This window comes from Anser brachyrhynchus, assembly GCF_964034855.1.
Source record: "Anser brachyrhynchus genome assembly, chromosome: 3".
NCBI lineage: Eukaryota > Metazoa > Chordata > Aves > Anseriformes > Anatidae > Anser > Anser brachyrhynchus.
In genome coordinates, this window is record NC_137696.1 from 43,882,311 (window position 1) to 43,902,489 (window position 20,179).

Genomic DNA, 20,179 nt, shown 5'->3' on the forward strand with positions numbered 1-20,179 from the left:
CCCTTTATAGAGCTATTGCTCTCAAGTGCAACCAAATATTCAGTTAGAAGTGGGACAGTAACTCCAGGCATGATCAGAGAACGGGTGAGAGAGGGAGGTGCTAAGGGAGCCTAACAGGGTCAGGGGAGGTTCAGGTTGGATATTAGCAAAACATTCTTTACTGAGAGGGTGGTCAGGCAATGGAACAGGCTCCCCAGGGAAGTGGTCACAGCAATGAGTCTGCCAAAGTTCAAGCAGCGTTTGGACAACGCTCTCAGAAAAATGGCTTGATTTTTGGGTGGTCCTGTGTGGAGCCAGGAGTAGCTGGACTCAATGATTCTTGTGGGCCCCTTCCAACTCAGGATATTCTAAGATTTTATGAACTGGCACACAGAGTGCTCTTGAAGAAGCCAGGAGGCACAGTTAACATGGTGTGATGGGAATTATTCACAAGCTTACAGTGTGCTACGATGCTTTGCTAGGCTGATTACATCTTGACAAATCATCTCACTTCATACTTTTCAATTGTTTCTCAAACTCACTTTATTTCAGTAAACTGTCTTTGGCTCATTTGCTATCAAGCTGTCCCAACTCATGCCAATCTTGGCTTAAAAGTGAGCGTATCAGTTTGACAAGAAAGATAGAATCAGCTGCATTACCTTTACCAATTTGTACTTGTTTCTTTTCCCAAGTCATTTCTTGGGAATCCAGAGGGACCTGGATGGGCTTGAGAGGTGGTCCTGTGAGAACCTCATGAGGTTCAACAAGGCCAAGTGCAAAGTTCTGCACCTGTGTCAGGGCAATCCCAAGCACAAATACAGGCTGGACAGAGAATGGATTGAGAGCAGCCTTGATAAAAAGGAGTTGAGGGTGTTCATCGATAAGAAGCTCAAAACGAGCCAGCGATGTGTGCCCGCAACCCAGAAAGCCAATTGTATTGTCGGCTGCATCAGAAGAAGTGTGGTCAGCAGGTCAAGGCAGATGCTTCTCCTTCTCTACCCAGCTCTCATGAGACGTCACCTAGAGTGCCGCATTCATCTCTGGGGCCCCAACATAAGAAGGATTTGGACCTGTAGGAGCGAGTCCAGAGGAGGGCCACCAGGATGATCAATGTGCTGGAGCACCTCTCCTATGAAGACAAGCTAAGGGAGCTTTTTCAGCCTGGAGAAGTGAAGGCTCCTGAGAGACCTTATAGCATCCTTCCAAGTACCTAAAGGGGGCCTACGAGAAAGCTTGAAGAAAGACTCTTCATCAGGGATTGAAGTGATAGGACAAGGAGCAATGACGTTAAACCAAAAGAGGGTAGATTTAGATTAGATGTAAGGAAGACATTACTTATTGTGAGAACTGTGAGACACTGGAACAAGTTGCCTAGAGAAGTTATGGCCAGGTTTTCTCAAGGCCAGGGTTGGATGGGGCTTTGAACAACCTGGTCTAGTGGAAGGTGTCCATGCCAGTGAGGGTGGGGTTGGAACTAGATGATCATTTAGGGTCCCTTCCAACCCAAACCATTCTATGATTCTTGTTTTTGCCTTAATAAGGACATAATCTTAACAAAACAAAATGAAAATAATCTTCTCAGTCTAGACAACCAGAGAGTTGCTTAACTCTATGTAGCAATCTGAAGAGCAGGGGTATTAACAGCAGTGGACGCAACATCAGGCCCAGGGCAGATTTCATGAATGCATAAGAATGTTCAGAACTTGTATCTGGACAAATATATGTCCTTGAATATTAATTAAGTTTATCTAAAATATTGCTTTCATTATTTCAGAAAGGATAATCTTCTGAAAAGCCCCAACAATAAGAAAACAGGTAGGGAACATACAGTAGTAAGCAATTAGTTTAAAACGAACAAGAGAATGAACAGCTAGACACCTACAGAGCCCAAGAATTAACATCTCAAATGCAACCACTTAGAAACATTCAGAGACTCTAACAAGCATTACCCGTAACAAAGTAGTTTCTTTTTTCCACCAAAACGAAAACACCCTTCTACAGCACTTTCACCTTCTTATACCTTGTATTTATTGTGAGACAAACTTACATAAACTATGGTTAAGTTTAAAGACTCTGTGAGATGAATATGCAATTTACACTTTGGCTTGTATACAGGAAAAAGGAACCAGATGTCCTTACAAACCCAAAAGACAGAGTAGCTTTATCTACCTTCTAGACCAAAAGCCAGCCTGGCCACAATCTTATCAAGGCTTAGAGAACTTCTGTCATCATTCAATCCATTGAGAAGGGGAGCCACTTTCCTGCCACTAAATATTAATAATTTTGTCTGAAGTATCTGTGGCAGACAGATTAATTTCTTACTGGCTCCATCTAGGCTTGGTAGCCTTACACTTCACTAGCAAGTACTATGACATGACAAATGTAAGCACAGTGAGAAGGCTGGAATGTTATATGCCTTAGATAGTAGAGCTGTTCACAAAAACTTCCACGATAAACTCACAGAGACATTACTTTTACAGTTTGACAGTGTAGTTCATGAAACCCAGAAGAAATTTTTCTGCAGATATACTGCATTTTCTAACAAAGCAAAAGCTGATTCCAATATTCCTTATATTCCTAAACATTTATTATCAGATAAATAAAAGGTGTTTTGCATGCCAAAATACTTTACATAGGTTAGTCCGCACTGGAGATAACTTTTACATAATAATAACAACACCTTTACAAATAATTAAAAGAAAAATCCCCTGCAAAAATATCAAGTGCCAGATGTCCTTAAGATATCAAGAACAGTAAACTTTAAAAATGTTTATTGGAAAACTCTTCCAAGAGCAATGGGCCTAGATTTTTTTCTTTGACTCAGTCACTAAAAAATTAGAATGACTTTTTGGTAAGGAGTTTCTCTTCAGTAAAAAAAAATAAAAATAAATAATAATTAATAATAATAATAAAAATTAGAGTAACTGTTAGGGAAAATTACAATTCCCAACATAAAAGTATAGTAAAAAAATGTAGAGCTTTTACTTTCACGCCAATAGTATTGAAGTGATGACATAGATATGATTCAGTAACTGACTGCAAAGACTTTATACAGATAAGAAGCACATTTTAACATACCTGGTCCCATCAAACTGACTGATGAAACCTAACCTCTGCCTACCAAGAAAGAGATTCTGTATTAGACTATCCTGACATCCCTCCCAGCTCTTTGCCCGGCTGCTTCAAGGACCATGGGGTAGACAATGGCTGGTTGAAAGATGCAGTGATTGATCATACTTTGGCTCAGAGGACCAAAGAAAAATAGATTAAAATGTTTTAATTTGGCCACTTAACACAGAGAGTAACCTGCAGTGGGACCCAGATTACGATCCCTCCTTAGTTAACTGTGTAGAACAGATTTTTGGGAATACATCTTATATTTTCTTCCATGTGCATCATGTTAAAGTGGCCTAAAATATGAGGCTTTGAAGCCAAATGAATTGAAAATGAGACCTTCCAATTTGAAGTCCTACTGCTATCCACAACACACTTCATAACACTCTGAAATAATTTCAGTTTGGAGGTATTGTTTTGTGGAAGTGAAGTCTTTCTAATTTGGCTTGACAGGGATGAAATGAATGTTGAAGTATCTTATTAACCTATGGAAAAGAACTATTTGGTTTTTACTCATTTCTATCTGGCAACAATATTTTTGGTGATCTAGATGACTGTTCTTATCTGTGCAGAAATAAACACATGCATAAATGCAAAAAAAATGATACTTTATTAAAATCCATGTTTTAAAGATGATAACTTTAGTATTAAAGGAAATTTCACCTTGAAAATGTAATAACACAAAAAATAAAGTCTTAAGGATATCTATAATTCTAATAAAATGTGAAGAGGCATATGACCACTTAAATACCTATTTCCTGACTTCTGCCATCAAATTCATGTATTTTTCTTGTCAAAGTGGCCAATATTACAGATTATACCTATCTACCTTCAGGCAAGATGGAAATCACTTTCCTCCAGAATTTGCATATGAAAATCGAGGTTGCTCTAAGAAAAGTTAGTCATCACCTTCCAATGTTTTTCTTGGAACTGAAGCAAAGATTGCTCTCAAAGAAGCTGGCTGCATTCTGGACTACTTGGTTAGGAAACTCAACAGCAAATAAGACAAGAGAACAAGACTGGAGGTGAAGTAAAACCAGCAACATAATGAGCAAGCAAAAAGAAACGAAACTCAGGAATGAACAGAAACGTGAAACCATGTGTTTGCTCTAAAACACTGAAGCAGTAAACGGGGTAAAAAGAAGGAAAAAATTGCAATGTGTAAAAAAGAATGAGAAAAGTCTTGGTGAATAGATTATATGGAGAAGGAGACCATCTTAAAGAGGATATGGTGACATACCTTGTGCAGATGAGTAGCTATGTTGGGTACACTGGGCCATACATATATTATAGGATTGACAGTACAAGCAAATATGAGAAATGAGTAAAAAGAGGAGATCACTAGAAAGAAAATAAAGTTAGAAGTCAGCTGGAGAACCACAGAATTAGAGATATCCAGTGCAGAAGGCAGGAAAATAAGATGCCTCCAACCTTGCTGTATCAGCTAACAAGACTCGTATCAAAAGTTGCCTATTCATAATTATATACTGACATCAAAACAACTGCTGAAACAGCAAGGTTCTTCCCAAAAATGTAAAAACACAGACTGTTCCTTCTACTTATGGCATAACACATGCATGCAGCCATGCACTTATACTTAATGGATGTTGTCATTATGACAGCTGCATGCACTGGTTTGGCAAAATGTCTCAGTATAAAGGAATATAACATCTTCAGTAGATAGAGACCAGTCTGGGTTGTGGTAGGTTTTAAGTCATTGCAAGTGCCTTGAACTTTTGGGGACTAATATTTTAATGCCAAATGCTTTTTTTTTTTTTTTGGTAAAACATTATGATATTTTAATGCACCTCAAATACCAGCGTAATCACTTTGCCTGGGAATGAAAACACTTTACAGGTATTGAAATTGTAGCACTTCTTGTCCCAAAAAAAAAATCTGTTTAAAACTTTTAGTGGTGCAATTTTTCACTAACCTCCAAGTATCTATTGATTATGTTGGGTTGATTTTTTATTTTTTTTTTAAACCACAGGCAGTCATTCTCTCTTTCAAGAGCTAAGCAAACATGAAAGGGCTTCAAAATCTGAAAAGATCACCATGGGGTAGGAACCACAGTATCACCATTTGACTATATCCTCAACTGTAACACCCAATCTGATATTAGAGCCATGAAAACAAGTGGTAAACTTCATTATGAGATGATGAATGGTATCTGCCTCCTTTTATGCGCAACATATACTAGAATGCAATGCAAAATGCCTGCATGACACTACATCACCAAGTAAATAAAGAGACTGCTGAAAAATGCTTCTGCTGATTACTTGGGGGCATTCTAGAATCTGGCCTGATGAAAGTCACAACACTTGAGAGATCAGAGACTTCGATTTTTTTTTTTTATACTAGATCTTTCATTTTGTTCAAGCTTACAGTTGATACACAATGGTTCGTTTACAATTTCAAATAGAAATATTTGTTCCAGTGTTATAACACACTTTGGGGGGGGAGAACAGGACTTAAGGTTTTTAAAAGTAATTTCTACCAGAGATCCAGCTTGAGAAATGTATCTCAAAATTTTTATTTTTCACAAACTTTTCCTTCAAAAGCAATGCTAAAAATGAAAGTTAATGCTCTCGTCCCCTAACCAAAAAAAACTGATGTTTTCATTGAAAAAAAGTACTAATTGCCAGAAGTGCACAAGGAAGAAAAAGAAATACTGAAATATTGAGCAATATGTCTCAGCTGGACACCAAACTGTCTCTTTGTGAGGCACTGCCTCAAAGGATTCTTCCTAGCTTCTGAATCTTTGCTGTATTTGACTTCTTTCAAGTATGTTTTCCAATGTCTATAATTTAACACAGTATTTTCTGATCAGAAAGCTATTTTAATCAAGTTAAAATTTTGAAATACTCTCAGAAACTGAGGAACATTTTAATTGTTCAATTCAAAGACACATAAGCTGAATACTGTTTTGAAATGTTATTATAACTACCCATTGTTAAACAAAGCCTAGCAGCATGCAGCCCAGTTGATTAGATAGAAATAAGGAGAGTGAAATTCAAGTTCCCAAGCCAGAAAACGTGTCTGCTTACTAACATTATGCTAGGAGCTTTTAGTTTGTATCACAACAGCATGCCAAGCAAAATGTGACCCCATTGAACACACTCTGCGTTTCCATCATTTTCCCCTCATATTTCCAGTCTCTATACATTTTTTCTACTCTTTTCTTCCATTTCCACATTTCTTTGCAAGTACATTTTCCCATGTCCCCGGATTTCTCACTCTCAAGTCTGACTCACTGGTTCCTATTATAAGCGTTAACAAAATATCCCTTAAATTACCCTGAGAGGACATTGCTTGCGCTATGGGATTTAATGCCCTCCTCTGCAAGCAGAAGTGGCAGCTTACCAATATGCTCCTCACTGTGCAACGTACAGATATCCAATGCCAGATTTTAAATTGCTCAACAGCAAGTTTTAAATCATCCTGCCAAGGAGTCTGTAGGGAGACATACCAGTCTTTCTGCAGAGAGAGATCAATGAGCTGTGGAGACATGCTGGCCAGGAATCTCCCTTTCATCTAGATATACACAGTGTGACACACCAGGTGCCAGCTTAACTGCTATTCTTACGGGAATGGGCAACTTTTACATTTGAGAGACAAGTGCTTTTTTTTTTTTTTTATTATAGATTATTTTTAATGTGTCAAAGATTTATCGTGGGAGTTAAAGGGTTGAAGCCAAAAGTTATTCTCTAGCTTAGTGTGATGCAAGATAACAGGGACTTACAGAATTTTACCATCATGTTGATCCTGCTCATGAACTCTCTTCTGCTGGCATCCCTGACAAAGTTATTCTCCGTTCAGTGACATGCCTTTTCATAAAGGCAAGGGTCAGTGTGAGTCCATGAGCAATATTTACCTTATGCACATACTTAAAAGGTATCTATATCTGCCCGTGTCCCCCTCTACTTTTTTCTTCCTGTCTAGAAATTCAAGTTTAATTCCCCTATTTATGTAAATCTTTGCAAGTTGGCACAGGCCATGGCATGGCAAACATAGTCTGAAGAAACTGACACTTAGGGCAGGAGTGGGCAAACGAGTGTCAGTATCCCTCTTGCACCCTGAGAAAGGGAAGGTGGATCTGTGGCCTTGTAAAAATGCTTCTGCTTTGATCTGTTTCTACTAAGCTCTGAATCTGCATCTAAGGTCTAATGATATTAACCTCTGACAACAATGGAACTTTTCTTTGTTCCAACTTCATTTAAACATAAAAGTTCTTAAAAGACTGTCTGCTTTTATGTTACTGTCATAAACCAGGATGTGTACCCCATCTGTAAAGAAAAGATGAAGTTACAGTCCTAATGATGCTTGTTGCTGTCCACATCCAATGAGTTTTTTTTCAAAATAATTGTATTTTTAGCTACCAAGGATTTGCAAACTCTATATTTACACAGCAGCTGTTTCACCTTCCCCCCTTCCCCTCCCTCCTATTCTTTTAATTGATCATAACTTTTCAAGACTTCCTTCTGCAGAGGTTTAATAGGTGTTGCCTCATGGGCTCTTGTACCTTTTCAGTCCTAGGACAGGCTGTTTTTTCCTCGTTCCTAAGAAAGCAGTAGGGTCTGGGCCTGTAGGCCTTTGCTGGACATCAAGAAAAACTAAAATATTTCTTTCTCCAGTGCTAGGCTGGAATAACAAATTTAATGCTGAATATCTTTACCTCAGAAATATAAAGAAACCAAGATAAAAAGGAGAACAAAGACAGAAATTTATGAGAAAAAGGTTAAGATATTAACTTTGTCAGTTTGCATGAGACACCTGCTCTCTCTACAGGAGAAAAATATGAATTTCAAGAGTGGTGGTGTGATTCCTTAAGAGTTTTCCTAAGGTGAGGCTTTTGTATAATTGTCACTGCAGTTGTGCATTATCTGACAGTATACATTCAGAGGTGTATATATATACATCTCAGGGTATTTAGAAACTGAATTAAATGTGTAGGTTATGAGGATGCTGAATAAGCATAAGAAGTTTGTAAGGTTCAAAACCATATTTTTTTTTCAAAGAGCATTGAAAAGGAATTAGGCAATACGTCAGCTCTTCTTGGCTTTCTTGCTGATCACATATAAAGTGCAAGCTACACTGTCAGATACCATTCAGGAGTTTTCAAAGTACAAATACAAAGCATATCCTACCAGTGACAATTTAGAAATATAATGAAAGGACAATAAGACCAAAATTTAAGGACCCAAACCAGGCCTCACTGAGTTTTTGTTTGTTTGCTGTAAGTTGCTTAATGAGAAAAAAACTTATATTACATTTAAAATTTTCATTTAAAGGTGTTTAGCATCACAAATTTAGCCTAAAATATTTTTTAGAAATTTATAAATAATCCAGATAACAATTTTGATTGGAATGCTCCAGTTAGACTTTACAGAGTGACTACAAAAAATGGTATGGTTAGGAAAACCTTTTGGCAGACTTATTATTTCACTGTAATTTTCGGGTGCATTTTTCTTTTTATTGCTACTGTATTTTAACAGTTAATCACGCATAATTTTCTCTACAGCTGGTATTTTCCAGTTCTGCTTTATTTCATCTGACAGAATTGAGCAAAAGCAGTAGAAAACTTTGGAAAAATTAATTTGTTTTTAACCTCATACCATTTTTCTTCTTTTTTTTTTCCTCATCTTCTTCTAAAGAAATATGAAGTCTGACACTTCAGTGTTTATCTTTTACATATAAATGCCTGGGAAACCAATACACAATGTAAAATGCTGACTGAAAATTGTTTAAAAAAAGAATTGACTCACTGGTAACAAAAAGTTGTACCACCTTAGGAAACATCATCTATGAAAAGCCTTTGAGTAAATTATTGTAAAACACTGTGGCTCATCTTTGCAGAGACTAAATAAGAAACAGTCAATATTAACAAGTAATTCCTTTCCCTACACAGTCTATATGTAAACTGAGATATAAAATATTTTAGAAACAATACCCAAACTATTCTAGAAACATAGTATAAAGGTTTATTAAACTAAATACCAAAGTAGTGGAAGAAAAGGGGAAAAAAAGTAAGGAAGATGATTAACCCAAAAAAAAGAAAATAGAATAAATTTATACTTTTTATAAATAACGATCATAATGAAAGTATGCTACATGAGGCAACAGCCTGGGAAATAATCCACCAAAGGTGGCAATACTTAAAAAGTCTCACCATAAATGTGACTTGATTTTTTCCACCAATGAAAAAGCACAGAAATTTACTTTGATGATTAATGGTCTAGCCTGCTCTTCACCTTTAGCAACAGAAAATAATGCAACTTATCTTATTCAGACAGGAAGAATTAACAACTGTTCATTGACAAGACACTTAACAGGAAATTCTCACCTTCCTGAGGGTTAATGACATTTTAATCCAGGATCAGGATTGCATCCCTCAAATTTTACTGCTGAGACATCCATATATTCTAGTCACCAGCCACTTGAATGTACAAACTATCCCTAGCATTCGATGGACATAGGCCATCACAAACTAAAGATTTCTATTAAACACTTTAAAATGTATTACACTAAATTCCATGCTATGTCCTAAACAAACAAACAAACAAAAAACCCAAAACATTCATTCAAGAATATAAACTGAAGAGTTAAAATCCAGTTTCTTGATTTTTTATTTATATTTTTTGTTAATTCCAATGGCAACAGGCATATTTCTGTCACCTCAGCATCTGTCCATACAGGCTGAGATTTTCAAAATCACCATGATTATGTGTTGTATGTTCTTACACCTTTTAGCAACACTTAATATTCTGTTAAGATTTTTCTCCTCTTGAAATTTCAATACTCATAAACCTTCATATCACAGCATCCTTCCTATCAATAAGAACAGTGGAAGTATCAGGTCAGGCAAACAGTCTAAAGGACAACTTCAGATATCAGGCTGAACTATGATGGCACGCAAAATATTTTCCACAGAAAGGCTTTGATAAGACAGTTGTTTATCAAATGGAGATACTTCATTTGGGGGGAAAAAATGTACTACCTGGAAGATATTTACTCTTACTGTCAATTAGGACAAAATATTTTACTACCTAAAAGGCAATGAAGAGCACTGAAACAGCACTGTGCCAAACTTTTCTGAGGTGAGCACAGACAGCAAAAGTTTCCAAACACCAAACCCTGCCTCAGCTGAACAAACAGAGTTTACAAAGTGGAAGATTGAAACTTGATGAGACATGTCAACACCTACATAAATAAATAAATAAAAATCTATCTTTGATTTTCAGGATGGATCATTCTCAGTTTTAATTTCAGTGACTTCCTGGTTTGCAGCTACACAGTCCTGCCTGCACCCCTGCGAAAATCTCCTCCATCCCATCTGCTCTGAGCCTCGGCCTCTTTGCTGTTCTTTCCAGAATATCCCAGTTTCCTTTCCCACTGTAGGCCCTTTTTCAGTGTCCTTTCATTCCCCGTCACATCCTCAACCTAAAGACATTCTGTAGGCAAACATGTTCAGTTCCTTTCAGATTAAAAGGCACCCTTGGCCTAGAAGGGACCAACTTGGCAGACACTTTTTCCCTGCTGCTTCAACACATCCTCTTAGTGTATTCATACATGGAACTGAAACAAAAAATTAAATGATTGTATCACAATACTATTCTTAGCTTCAGAAGTATATGAAAAATAGGAGAAAAATGGTTAGTTAATTTCTTTTACTTAATTTCTTTTACAGCAAATTATTTTTTAGAGAGAATATTCAGGGGAGCTTTGGAGTGTTTATGTTTGGTTCTAGAATAACAACCTAGTACTTTGGAAAACAAAAGGGCAGTTTTTTAAATACTGTTCTGTAGAGATAATACAAAATGAAATTAAGCTGTATGAAGTTGGCAACTAAGTCTTTGCACGGGAGATTGAAGATAATATTTAGCTGTCAAGTCAATTCTGAAGAGATGTACTTATTTACTTAAAATTAAGTCAGGCAGTAAAGTGAAATATATCCCCAGATTACTGCTGTATTGCACTAATATTTGTACCATGCTCTTGCAATAGGAACAGAATTTTTTATTTATTTTTTTTTTAACTGAGACAGTACTTATTCCAAAATGTATCCACTTACACTAAATATATACGGTATATATGACATTGATCATATAAGTGCCTAAGGAAAGTTAACAATGATTTCCAAAGCCAGATGTCTGTGACATTTACTCAGGGTGAGTATTCTTGAAGAAGAGACCTATTCTTATACAATTACCAAAATAGGGACTGATACCAATCATTTAAAGAACCTAAAGCTTTGGTCCTGTTAATGTTAAGGCACAGAAGTAGCTTCATTATCTGTACACTGAGATCACTCAAGTTGCTAACAGATGTAGAATTATGTAACCATGTTTACAGTTTTCGTGTTTGTATTTAATTTGTCCTTATATGACATTTATTACTTTTTAAACAACTAATTAATTCTTGGCATCATATTTATAAACAAAGAATTACCACAATGTAATATCTGCGTGCAGATGAAAGCAAACTTCATAGCTCTTCTAATACATGGAACAGACATTATGGTTAAAGAATGAAGATTGTAATTTTGAAAAATTATGTCATATATACCACAAGGCACATGTCTGTGGGGTTGTGATTTGGAATATGGTTCAGTTTGATTTTTTTTCTCAAGGTGGGATCAATAGACCTTTTCTTCTCTCTTTCTGCTTCCCCTCCTTTTTCCCCGACTTCATTGGACAAATATTTACAACATGTCATATCTTGATGCCTTGACTTGTTTTCAGTAAATACACGAATGGGAAATCTTTTTATCAACTTTCAGACCTGAAACAATTTTCCTATTGCTTGGATTCATAGAGGCATAGAAGTTACGTGTTCTACTAAAAAAGTCATTCACATAGCTGACCTGCAAAAACTTTAGCACAACTTGATATTAATGTCCCATTCAAAAATTATGACGACTAGGGAAAAAAAAAAAAAAAGACTGAGAAATTCCCAGTGCTAATGAAGTGAGGGTGACTGGTTTCTGTGCAATTGCTCTCAATAACATTCTCTGAGAAAAGCCTTTGAACAAACAAACAAATGTACCTTTCCTGAAGAATAAGTTTGTTTTCCTTCTTCCAGAAGTCTTTGAAGTCGGAACTAAATTCATGCCAAATACTGAAGAAAGAATGCGGGGACACCTCTTTCTCTCCCATTTTTGGTTTCATACAGAAATACGTTGCAGTTTCCAAAAAGCTGCCAAAAAAAAAGAAAAATGACAAATGTGTCAATGATACCCACTGATATAGATTTTTTTTTCCTACTTAACACTGACATGGCATTTAATTATCTTTGGTAGCAAATCTAAAATATAAGAATAAAAAACAACAGTTCTCAGCTCTTAGTATACAGATAAATACATAATACGATCCTTCAGCAAAGTTAGGATCTGGCATTTATCACAGGATCACAGGTTCCGTTTTTGACCAAAGTATTTTCCATTTCAAAAGCTAAAATTAGTGCACTCTCCAGAGCCCTGCATATCCAGACATCCACACCTGACAGTGCTTTACTGTTGTGTTTAATGCAATTTTCAGAAATCATAATGTCTATACAGACTGAAAGTGAAGTTGTTAAAGTTCTGTTAAACCTACACTACAATAAATTGGGATAGATGCATTAGATGGGAACATACACAAAAATATTAAGATTCCCACCTGGGCACAAGAAGAAATAATGCAATGAAAAACTAAGCCAGGAGCAACTATGCTAGAAAACAAGTATCTATCATTCTACCAGAAAAATCTGCCATTTGCCTCTGAACACAGCAATTAAATTTAACACATTTCTGAATTTGAATTGCTTTTATTTCAGATTTAAGAACATGTAGAAATATTATATTGAATTATATAGTTTTTGAGGTAATTCCTCCCTAATTGGTTCATTAACTATTATTCCATTTCATTTTTGAGGTAAAGTTCTGTAAATACTGGAGCTTTTAAGAACATATTTCTCATCTGAAGCTTAACACCGAAGCCTCTAAAGAACCAGTTATTTCATGATAAATTCTCTGGAAAGCTGTCTCTTGAAATATAATTCTGGATGCTTTGCTCATTGATATAGTGCTACTCCATTACCCCTATGAAAACTTATATATAAAGTTATATATATATATATATATATATATATATATATAAAATAATTTTAATCTTCGGAAAAAAATACAATTCCAGTTCAATGGATGGAAATGTCATTTTAGTCACAGACGTTGCATCTTTCTACACGGACTATTGTATCGTAAAGTATTTAATGGTCACAGATTTAATCATTCAGAATGGTCGGCCTCACAAAGTCTCTGAGAAGCAGTTTTTCCTATTTCTCAAAATTCAACATATACGTAAAAGATCCTATTTCTGAATAAGAAAAAGGGCTACAGCTAAAAAAATAGTATCTGTTTACCAAATTCTATACACTTTTTCTCTTAACATATATATATATATATTCCATCTGCTGAAGTAAAATGAAGCTGTAGAGAAGATCGAAGACGTTGCACGTAAAACATTAAGGACAAAAACATTCTCACTTTTACATCTATTGTACTGATACTCAAATGCCACATCTCAGCACACCATTTCTTCAGCTCCCACAGTTAACCTACCATAGCAGTATGTTCTGTGACAGCACTTGGTTAATCAGTAGAATATCTGTTTTGTATTTCTCTACTTCCACCCCCCCCCCCCCCCCCCCCCCAAAAAAAAAAAATGTTTATAGATGATTAAACTACAAAATCCCATTCTACTTGCCTTACTTGACATTTTTTCTCACAGGTTTATACGGGGTAAATATTTATCATGTATCCTATGATCCCATAGAACTACTTATAAAGAATATCCCTGACATACATCAGTCAACTGAATTGCTGCATTGTATTTTCAGAAGTTTTGCCTTATTTTGTTTTATTTTTTTTTTTAATGTTTTCAACTTTTTGAAAGACTAGAGCAGATGTGTATCTGGGAGATCTTTTTGGTTTTCCTCCCAGTGTCCTCCCCTGATTTCTAGATATGGAGCTTGTTACTGGGGGAAGTCACATAAAAGGCTCCTGTGATTTTTCAGAATGAAGTGGCAACATTTTTTGAAGGAACTTGAGGAATACAGTAAGAGAGAGAAATCTATAGGCATCAGCTGAGTCAATGGCTTATTTTTAAGGAAGCTGTCTGAATGAAGGTCATTAGTGATTTGCAGAATATATAGAATATAGAAAGACCAGAAATTAAAATAAGATGCCTTGACCTGAGAAATCTCTCTTCAAACTGTTCTGCAAATGACAAAATGACAAAGAAACAGACAGTAAATGTCTGTCCTAAGTAATGCTTTTAAATTTGAGGTAATGAGCTAGAATTCCCTTACAGGAAAACATCCCACAAAACAGGAAGCCAAGACAGAGTGAAATTCATATTGTAGAGGAGCATGCTCAAGAAAAAGTTGATGACTAACACAACCAGCACTAACATTTACTGAAGACCAACTGGATAGCCAATGTTTTTTCTCTGATGACTGAAAATCTCCCTGAGGACTGCTTGTACAACTAGTACAACCTTATGCACACATACAGCTGTGGCTAACACCTGTAACTTCATTTCTAGGCATATTGACAGAAATACTCAGCCAGTTTGCTTGCCTCCTTGGCAGTTTTTTTGGAGGTAAGGGAAATAAGCTGTTTGCGAGATATGGAACAGCAGCAAGGTAGCAGGCTGTCATTTTTAATGCGTCGCACCTTTCTGATAACTGTTAACAATGTACAAGGTATCAGCTGCAACAGACTCCAGAGCACAAATCTCCATGAATCAAGTTTTTTTTTTATACTTGCATATCTAGCTGTCAAAACAGTTACTGTGTGTATATATATATATGTACACACATTTCAGCTGCAGGGCTCACCGCTTATTTAGTAGTTAATAGTCTCAGAGTGCATTTAGAAGGTATATAGAAACCTGTTTGCTATACTCTTGATGCTGTCATTTTTGTACTACAAGACAAAGTGGCGTAATTCACAGATGAAAGAGAAAGCAAATAAAGTGAATCCAAATGCATCAAATAATAAAACACACAACAATAAATCCTCTTATTATCATGCTCTATAAATATCTGATTTGGAAATGTTTACATACATCAAACTAGATATGTCTCAAAGCTGAATCCAGGAGGAGACGCACATTTCAAATACAAAGAGAAATTTGGATGACATTTTCATAACCCTAAGAATAGGTACCATTCAAATCTCAGCCAGGCAGCAAACACATTTTCTCTGGTGCTTTTCTGTGGGGGAACCCATTCAAATTTTCCTGTTGATCCTTCAGCAGATTTGGAAACAAGACATCTTTAAATGCCATCAATACTGTTCCTGACTGTACATGCAGGCACACAGACATTTTGAATCAAATAAGGAACTAGAGTTGAATGGGTTGTGTTTCTATAATTAATTTCTGCAGGATGTAACTTTGGGAAACTCATCTGACCTTTCTGGATATTATTTCACCTATCTGAAAAATTAAATGTATTACACAAACAGGTATTGCAAAGCTTCCTTAGTGGCCATTTCTCAAGTGAACAGGTTCTTAGTTTTTTGTAGTCTTAGCAAACGTATTAAAAGAAAAGAATGTGCATTAGTGAAGAGAGAGCAGTCATGGAAGAGGGAAGGAAGGGCATGCAAGTTATTTTCTGGGATTAAAAGAGGTAAAGGAGGTCAGCGGCTTTGCTCCAAATAGCATGACTTTGAAAGCCTGATTAAAAGTAAGGCAGTGATGTTCACACCACTGTCTTATCCTGACATGGCAAAAGCCAATTTTTTAAAATAAATTTCAGACCAGTTTTCATATTTCACATGTTGGCTCAGAAGGAGAAAGATATAAATTAAATCTCTCAAAACAGTAGAAGAATCTCCCATCCATGATAAATGAATAAGGAAATAAGATTTCTCACTTTCTCATGTCTTAATTTCCTTGGTTAAACTGTTTGTGTAATTCAGAAAAAAAGAAAAAAACACTGTAGACTGAGATGACTGCACTCACTGCTTAGTCAAATGTGGAAATTTGATGAACGATTCGTTGTAGGTTTTTTTTTTGTGTGTGTGCTCCCTTGTGTACAACTATGAGACTATGTAAATTATTTTTTCTACTTGGAGGGATGGAAGAAATGGATGCACTAACAGCCAAACCAAATTTAATCAGGGGTGTGTGTGTGTGTGAGAAGTCATTCACATTGTGATTGGCTTATTGACAGCATTTCTAGATAATAGGTCTGATCCACTGGGAATATTTTAAGAGCAGCTATGGATTAATCAATTTTTCCATTCCATTTTGAAGGTCGTATGAAATCTAAAGTTTATACAATGATTTAGATTCAAGTCTGCTATATGTGATGTATTGGCTGACTAATTTTTTCCATTCGCTTGGTCAGTTTATAAAGATGTATAGGATATGTTTGTGTATGTAGATGTATATAAATTCACACAGTAGGTCAAGCAAAAAGGGAAAGAGGAAATAGAGCAGCTGGAAAAAAAAGAATAAGGAGACAAATAAAAAAATACTAAACAAAGAGCAGTAGTAATTTCACATCAATATCAGTTGAAAAGGCTTTTGTGGCCAAAAAAATAGCAAAGTGACAGGAGGTTCAGGCATGTCCTGACTGACATTTCTGAGAAATGGTGAACAAACACTTGCACACACAAACCTGATTTTCACATACAGTGAATTAAATCACCTGTAAGAGTACAGTTCATGTTTGAATGTGTGTTTAAATGTAGAAAAAATGTTTCCTCAATTTTGCAAGAGATTCTGTATTGTTTAACAGGTTATATATTTTGTTTGAAGTTCAAATCTGGATATTTTGGACAACTTGTATTTAGTTTTATAAATTGCTAAGCATCATGTACGCACATTTGAAGTTAAGAACAGGTAATCTTAGTGGTGGTACTGTGCTAATTTTTGAAGTGGTTGTGTTTCAGAAGCAGTTCTGACTCAAGTAGGAATTGCAGAAAATTTTTCTCCTTTAAAAACACATTCAAACATATTTGTACTCTTGCAAGTGATTTAATTTTCTGTATACGGAAATCATGTGTGTGTGTGTTGATGTATGTATTCACCATTTCTCAGAAATGCAAAGGTATATTCCACTTTGATGAAAGTCATAGGTGAAACAGAACTACACATAGTCCACCAAAAGAAACCAGGTAAAAAGAAAACAGAAGACTACACATACCTATTACTGATTTAAATCTAACATGAGTCTGATTTAAAAGCCAGACTGATTTGGCAGACCTGTAAACCCATGCAAAGTTCTGCACCTGGATTTATGACTACATAGGGAAGAGGACAGTATATATATAACAGTGGATGGTCCCTGGAAAAGTTATCCATGTGAATTGTCACATTCAGTCTTGCTTTGTTTTACAATTATCAAAAGGCTTTGTATATATTTTCTTTGTGTTCTAAACAGCCAAAAGCATTAAGGAGAGTTAGTCATATGACAGAATACAAATTCAGCAGTCACAAAATTATATGACAAAATGAAACAGAACCATCATCCTGGTAATTGAGATAGCACAAGCCTGTGAGAAAACTTAACATGCACAGCATCCTAAGATACCTTGCATCTTCTATTGAGGTATTTTGTTGAGGACCCTCTCTGCATAATAACCCTAGGTCACTTTCTTTGTTTATTTTTTAATAATACCATTGCCTCTACTCAGTGTTGTACCATGTCCTGCATGATTACAAGTGAAAAAATAAAAAATTAAATATAGGTTCATTCAAAATATGCGGGACTTACATGTTGATAAGAACTTTTTAATTTTTTTTTAAAGCAGTATCTTATATTAAAAAATTGAGATAATATGCCAGCTTAAGTAAACTACCAGAATGATTAATCTCTTTTCCTTTTGCCAATTTATATTGTGTAACTACTGATTTTGTAATATTGTTCCTTAGAAAACAAAGGCCTCAAGAGATTTTTTCCTTTCCTCTAAAAAAAAAAAAAAACCAAACCTGCCAAACATTTGCAATGTTTTGAATCCTAAGTCATCTTCCTCCTCTCTAGTCCCTTACCTCCTATAAACTTATATTTAAAAGAATAGTGTTTTAGTGCTCCAACCAAATGAAAATTAACAGTTTAATAAACAACGAAATAATTCCTGTACCTTTGAGTTACTATTTTTTCCACAGCAAACACCCAACAAGAAACAAACAGAAAGAAACAGGAAATTATGTGTTGACAGTCCAGTTTGCCTCATTCATACAAATTTTGTTTCCCCTCCCTGCCCCTAAATAGCTAGGAACAATTTACAGTTTTAACATTCATGTAAAATTGTCAATATTATCAGTTGTATACATTGACAAGGTGCTAAATAATGTTATAGGCAGGATGAAGCTATCTTAGCAGACAGAACTTTTCTAATTACAAAAAATAGAGTGTTTGAAAAGTTGTTCTGCACAGACTGAGTCACCCCCAGACATCTAAAAATCAAAGGTCAGGAAATGTAGGTTAGAGGTATCTTTGCTACCTTCACTATATTCTGTACTAAGAATTGATTAGCCACAGCAGACTCAAGAAATGGGGTTGAAACATTTCAAAATCTGGGTTGATGAAGTGTGAGACTGAAAAGGCCTTTACATGCATTTTTAAAATTCTATGCATTTATCTTTGAACTTCTAACTTATCCCAATACATTCCCTTCATAGCAGTGACAGTATCTTTGTTTAGATGAGGAGAGAAAATAGGTAGTATTTTCCACAGCGATCAAGTTTCAATGAAAATCTGACAGCCATTGGGGTTGATGGAAAGATTATGGTACATAACTCTATTGCTCCAGACATCTGAATCATTGATATTCACACATTAAAGCAAAGCTAAATAAACCATACTCCTCTGGACATGAGGAAGTCTTTTCAGGCCAAAGGAGCTGTTCCCTTCCCTTCTTCCAAAGATTACATGAGGGTTTCATGATATTTCCGGTGATCATTGCACTGTTTTCTTTGGGATAGAGAACAAACTTTTACCTCATCAGCAGACTGATTACGGTAGAACCGTCTTCCAGGCATCAATTAAGAAAAGATGCAGGTGTAAAGTTTCCCAGGAGAAGTGTTCATTTAAGACAGTGCAGAGGGATCAGGTTCGTTAAAGCATTTCTGAATCTGCTTTATTAAGGAAGCCATCTCTTCAAAACGAGGAAAAAAAAAAAAGAAAAGGCAACAAGGCTGAGGAACAAACCGAGGAAGAATAGAGACAACACTTTTTTTCCTAGCCACTTAATCTCCATATATGAGAAGCACAGTGGGGTTTCAGCAGCAGGCTGAGGCAAGCACTGTACTGTGGAGGGGCTGATGGCAGTATTCCATCAGCTGGAAATTATTAAGGAAGGAATGACCTGTATTGTATAAGTTATTACTGGATAGTTCCCAGATGAGTTAATAGAACTGTGACCTAATTAAACCACATCCTTTATGTCCAGCTTCTCCAATTGCATGTACATGACAACAGCAATATAATATAACAAACCTTAAAGTAAATTTTAAAATACAGCAAGGAAGACAACAACTCTGGTGGCAAATCAAGAGAAAAGAGTGAAAATAGAAGTGGTATCTACATTTAAGTCACAGTCATTGCAAATGCTAACACCATACTATAAAGGTCTTAAAAACAATTTAACTAAACAAATCAGGTGGACCATATGATGAAAAAAAACCTACTGAACATAATCGTAAACTGAACCACAATGGAGACTCACTGGAGCTAATCTCTCACAAATTTTACTTCAGCTGTAACAGCTCAAAAGGAATATCTTAAATTTTTGAAGACTACTCAGTGAAACCACCTGCTGAAAATAGAGTAGAAGTGAAAATAATGTGTTACATTTAAAGATTTTCATTTGTGGTTTTTTTTTTCCTGTAAATTTTATTAGCCACATGATTATTATTTTTTAATACTGAATTTAATGCTATAACACTAGGTTTTGGTACGAATGGACCCCCACTATTGAAACTATATTGTTATCATTGATACTTAACTTTATTGTCAGTGTTACTTAGTTGTGTAACTGTATTTGCACCATAAACTAATTTCTTATTTTTTACGGTAAGATCTAAGAGTATGT

At 35.7% G+C, this 20,179-nt stretch overlaps 1 protein-coding gene across 4 annotated transcripts in view; it reads right to left on the bottom strand.

The window, feature by feature from the left end:
• Positions 1 to 20,179, bottom strand: part of FMN2 (formin 2) — a 188,465-nt gene that overhangs the window by 11,004 nt on the left and 157,282 nt on the right. For all 4 annotated transcript variants that reach the window (XM_080585106.1, XM_080585107.1, XM_080585108.1 and 1 more), the window contains one exon: positions 12,139 to 12,288. In XM_080585106.1, coding sequence (XP_080441232.1) covers positions 12,139 to 12,288 — 150 coding nt within the window. The remainder of the gene's footprint in view (positions 1 to 12,138; positions 12,289 to 20,179) is intronic.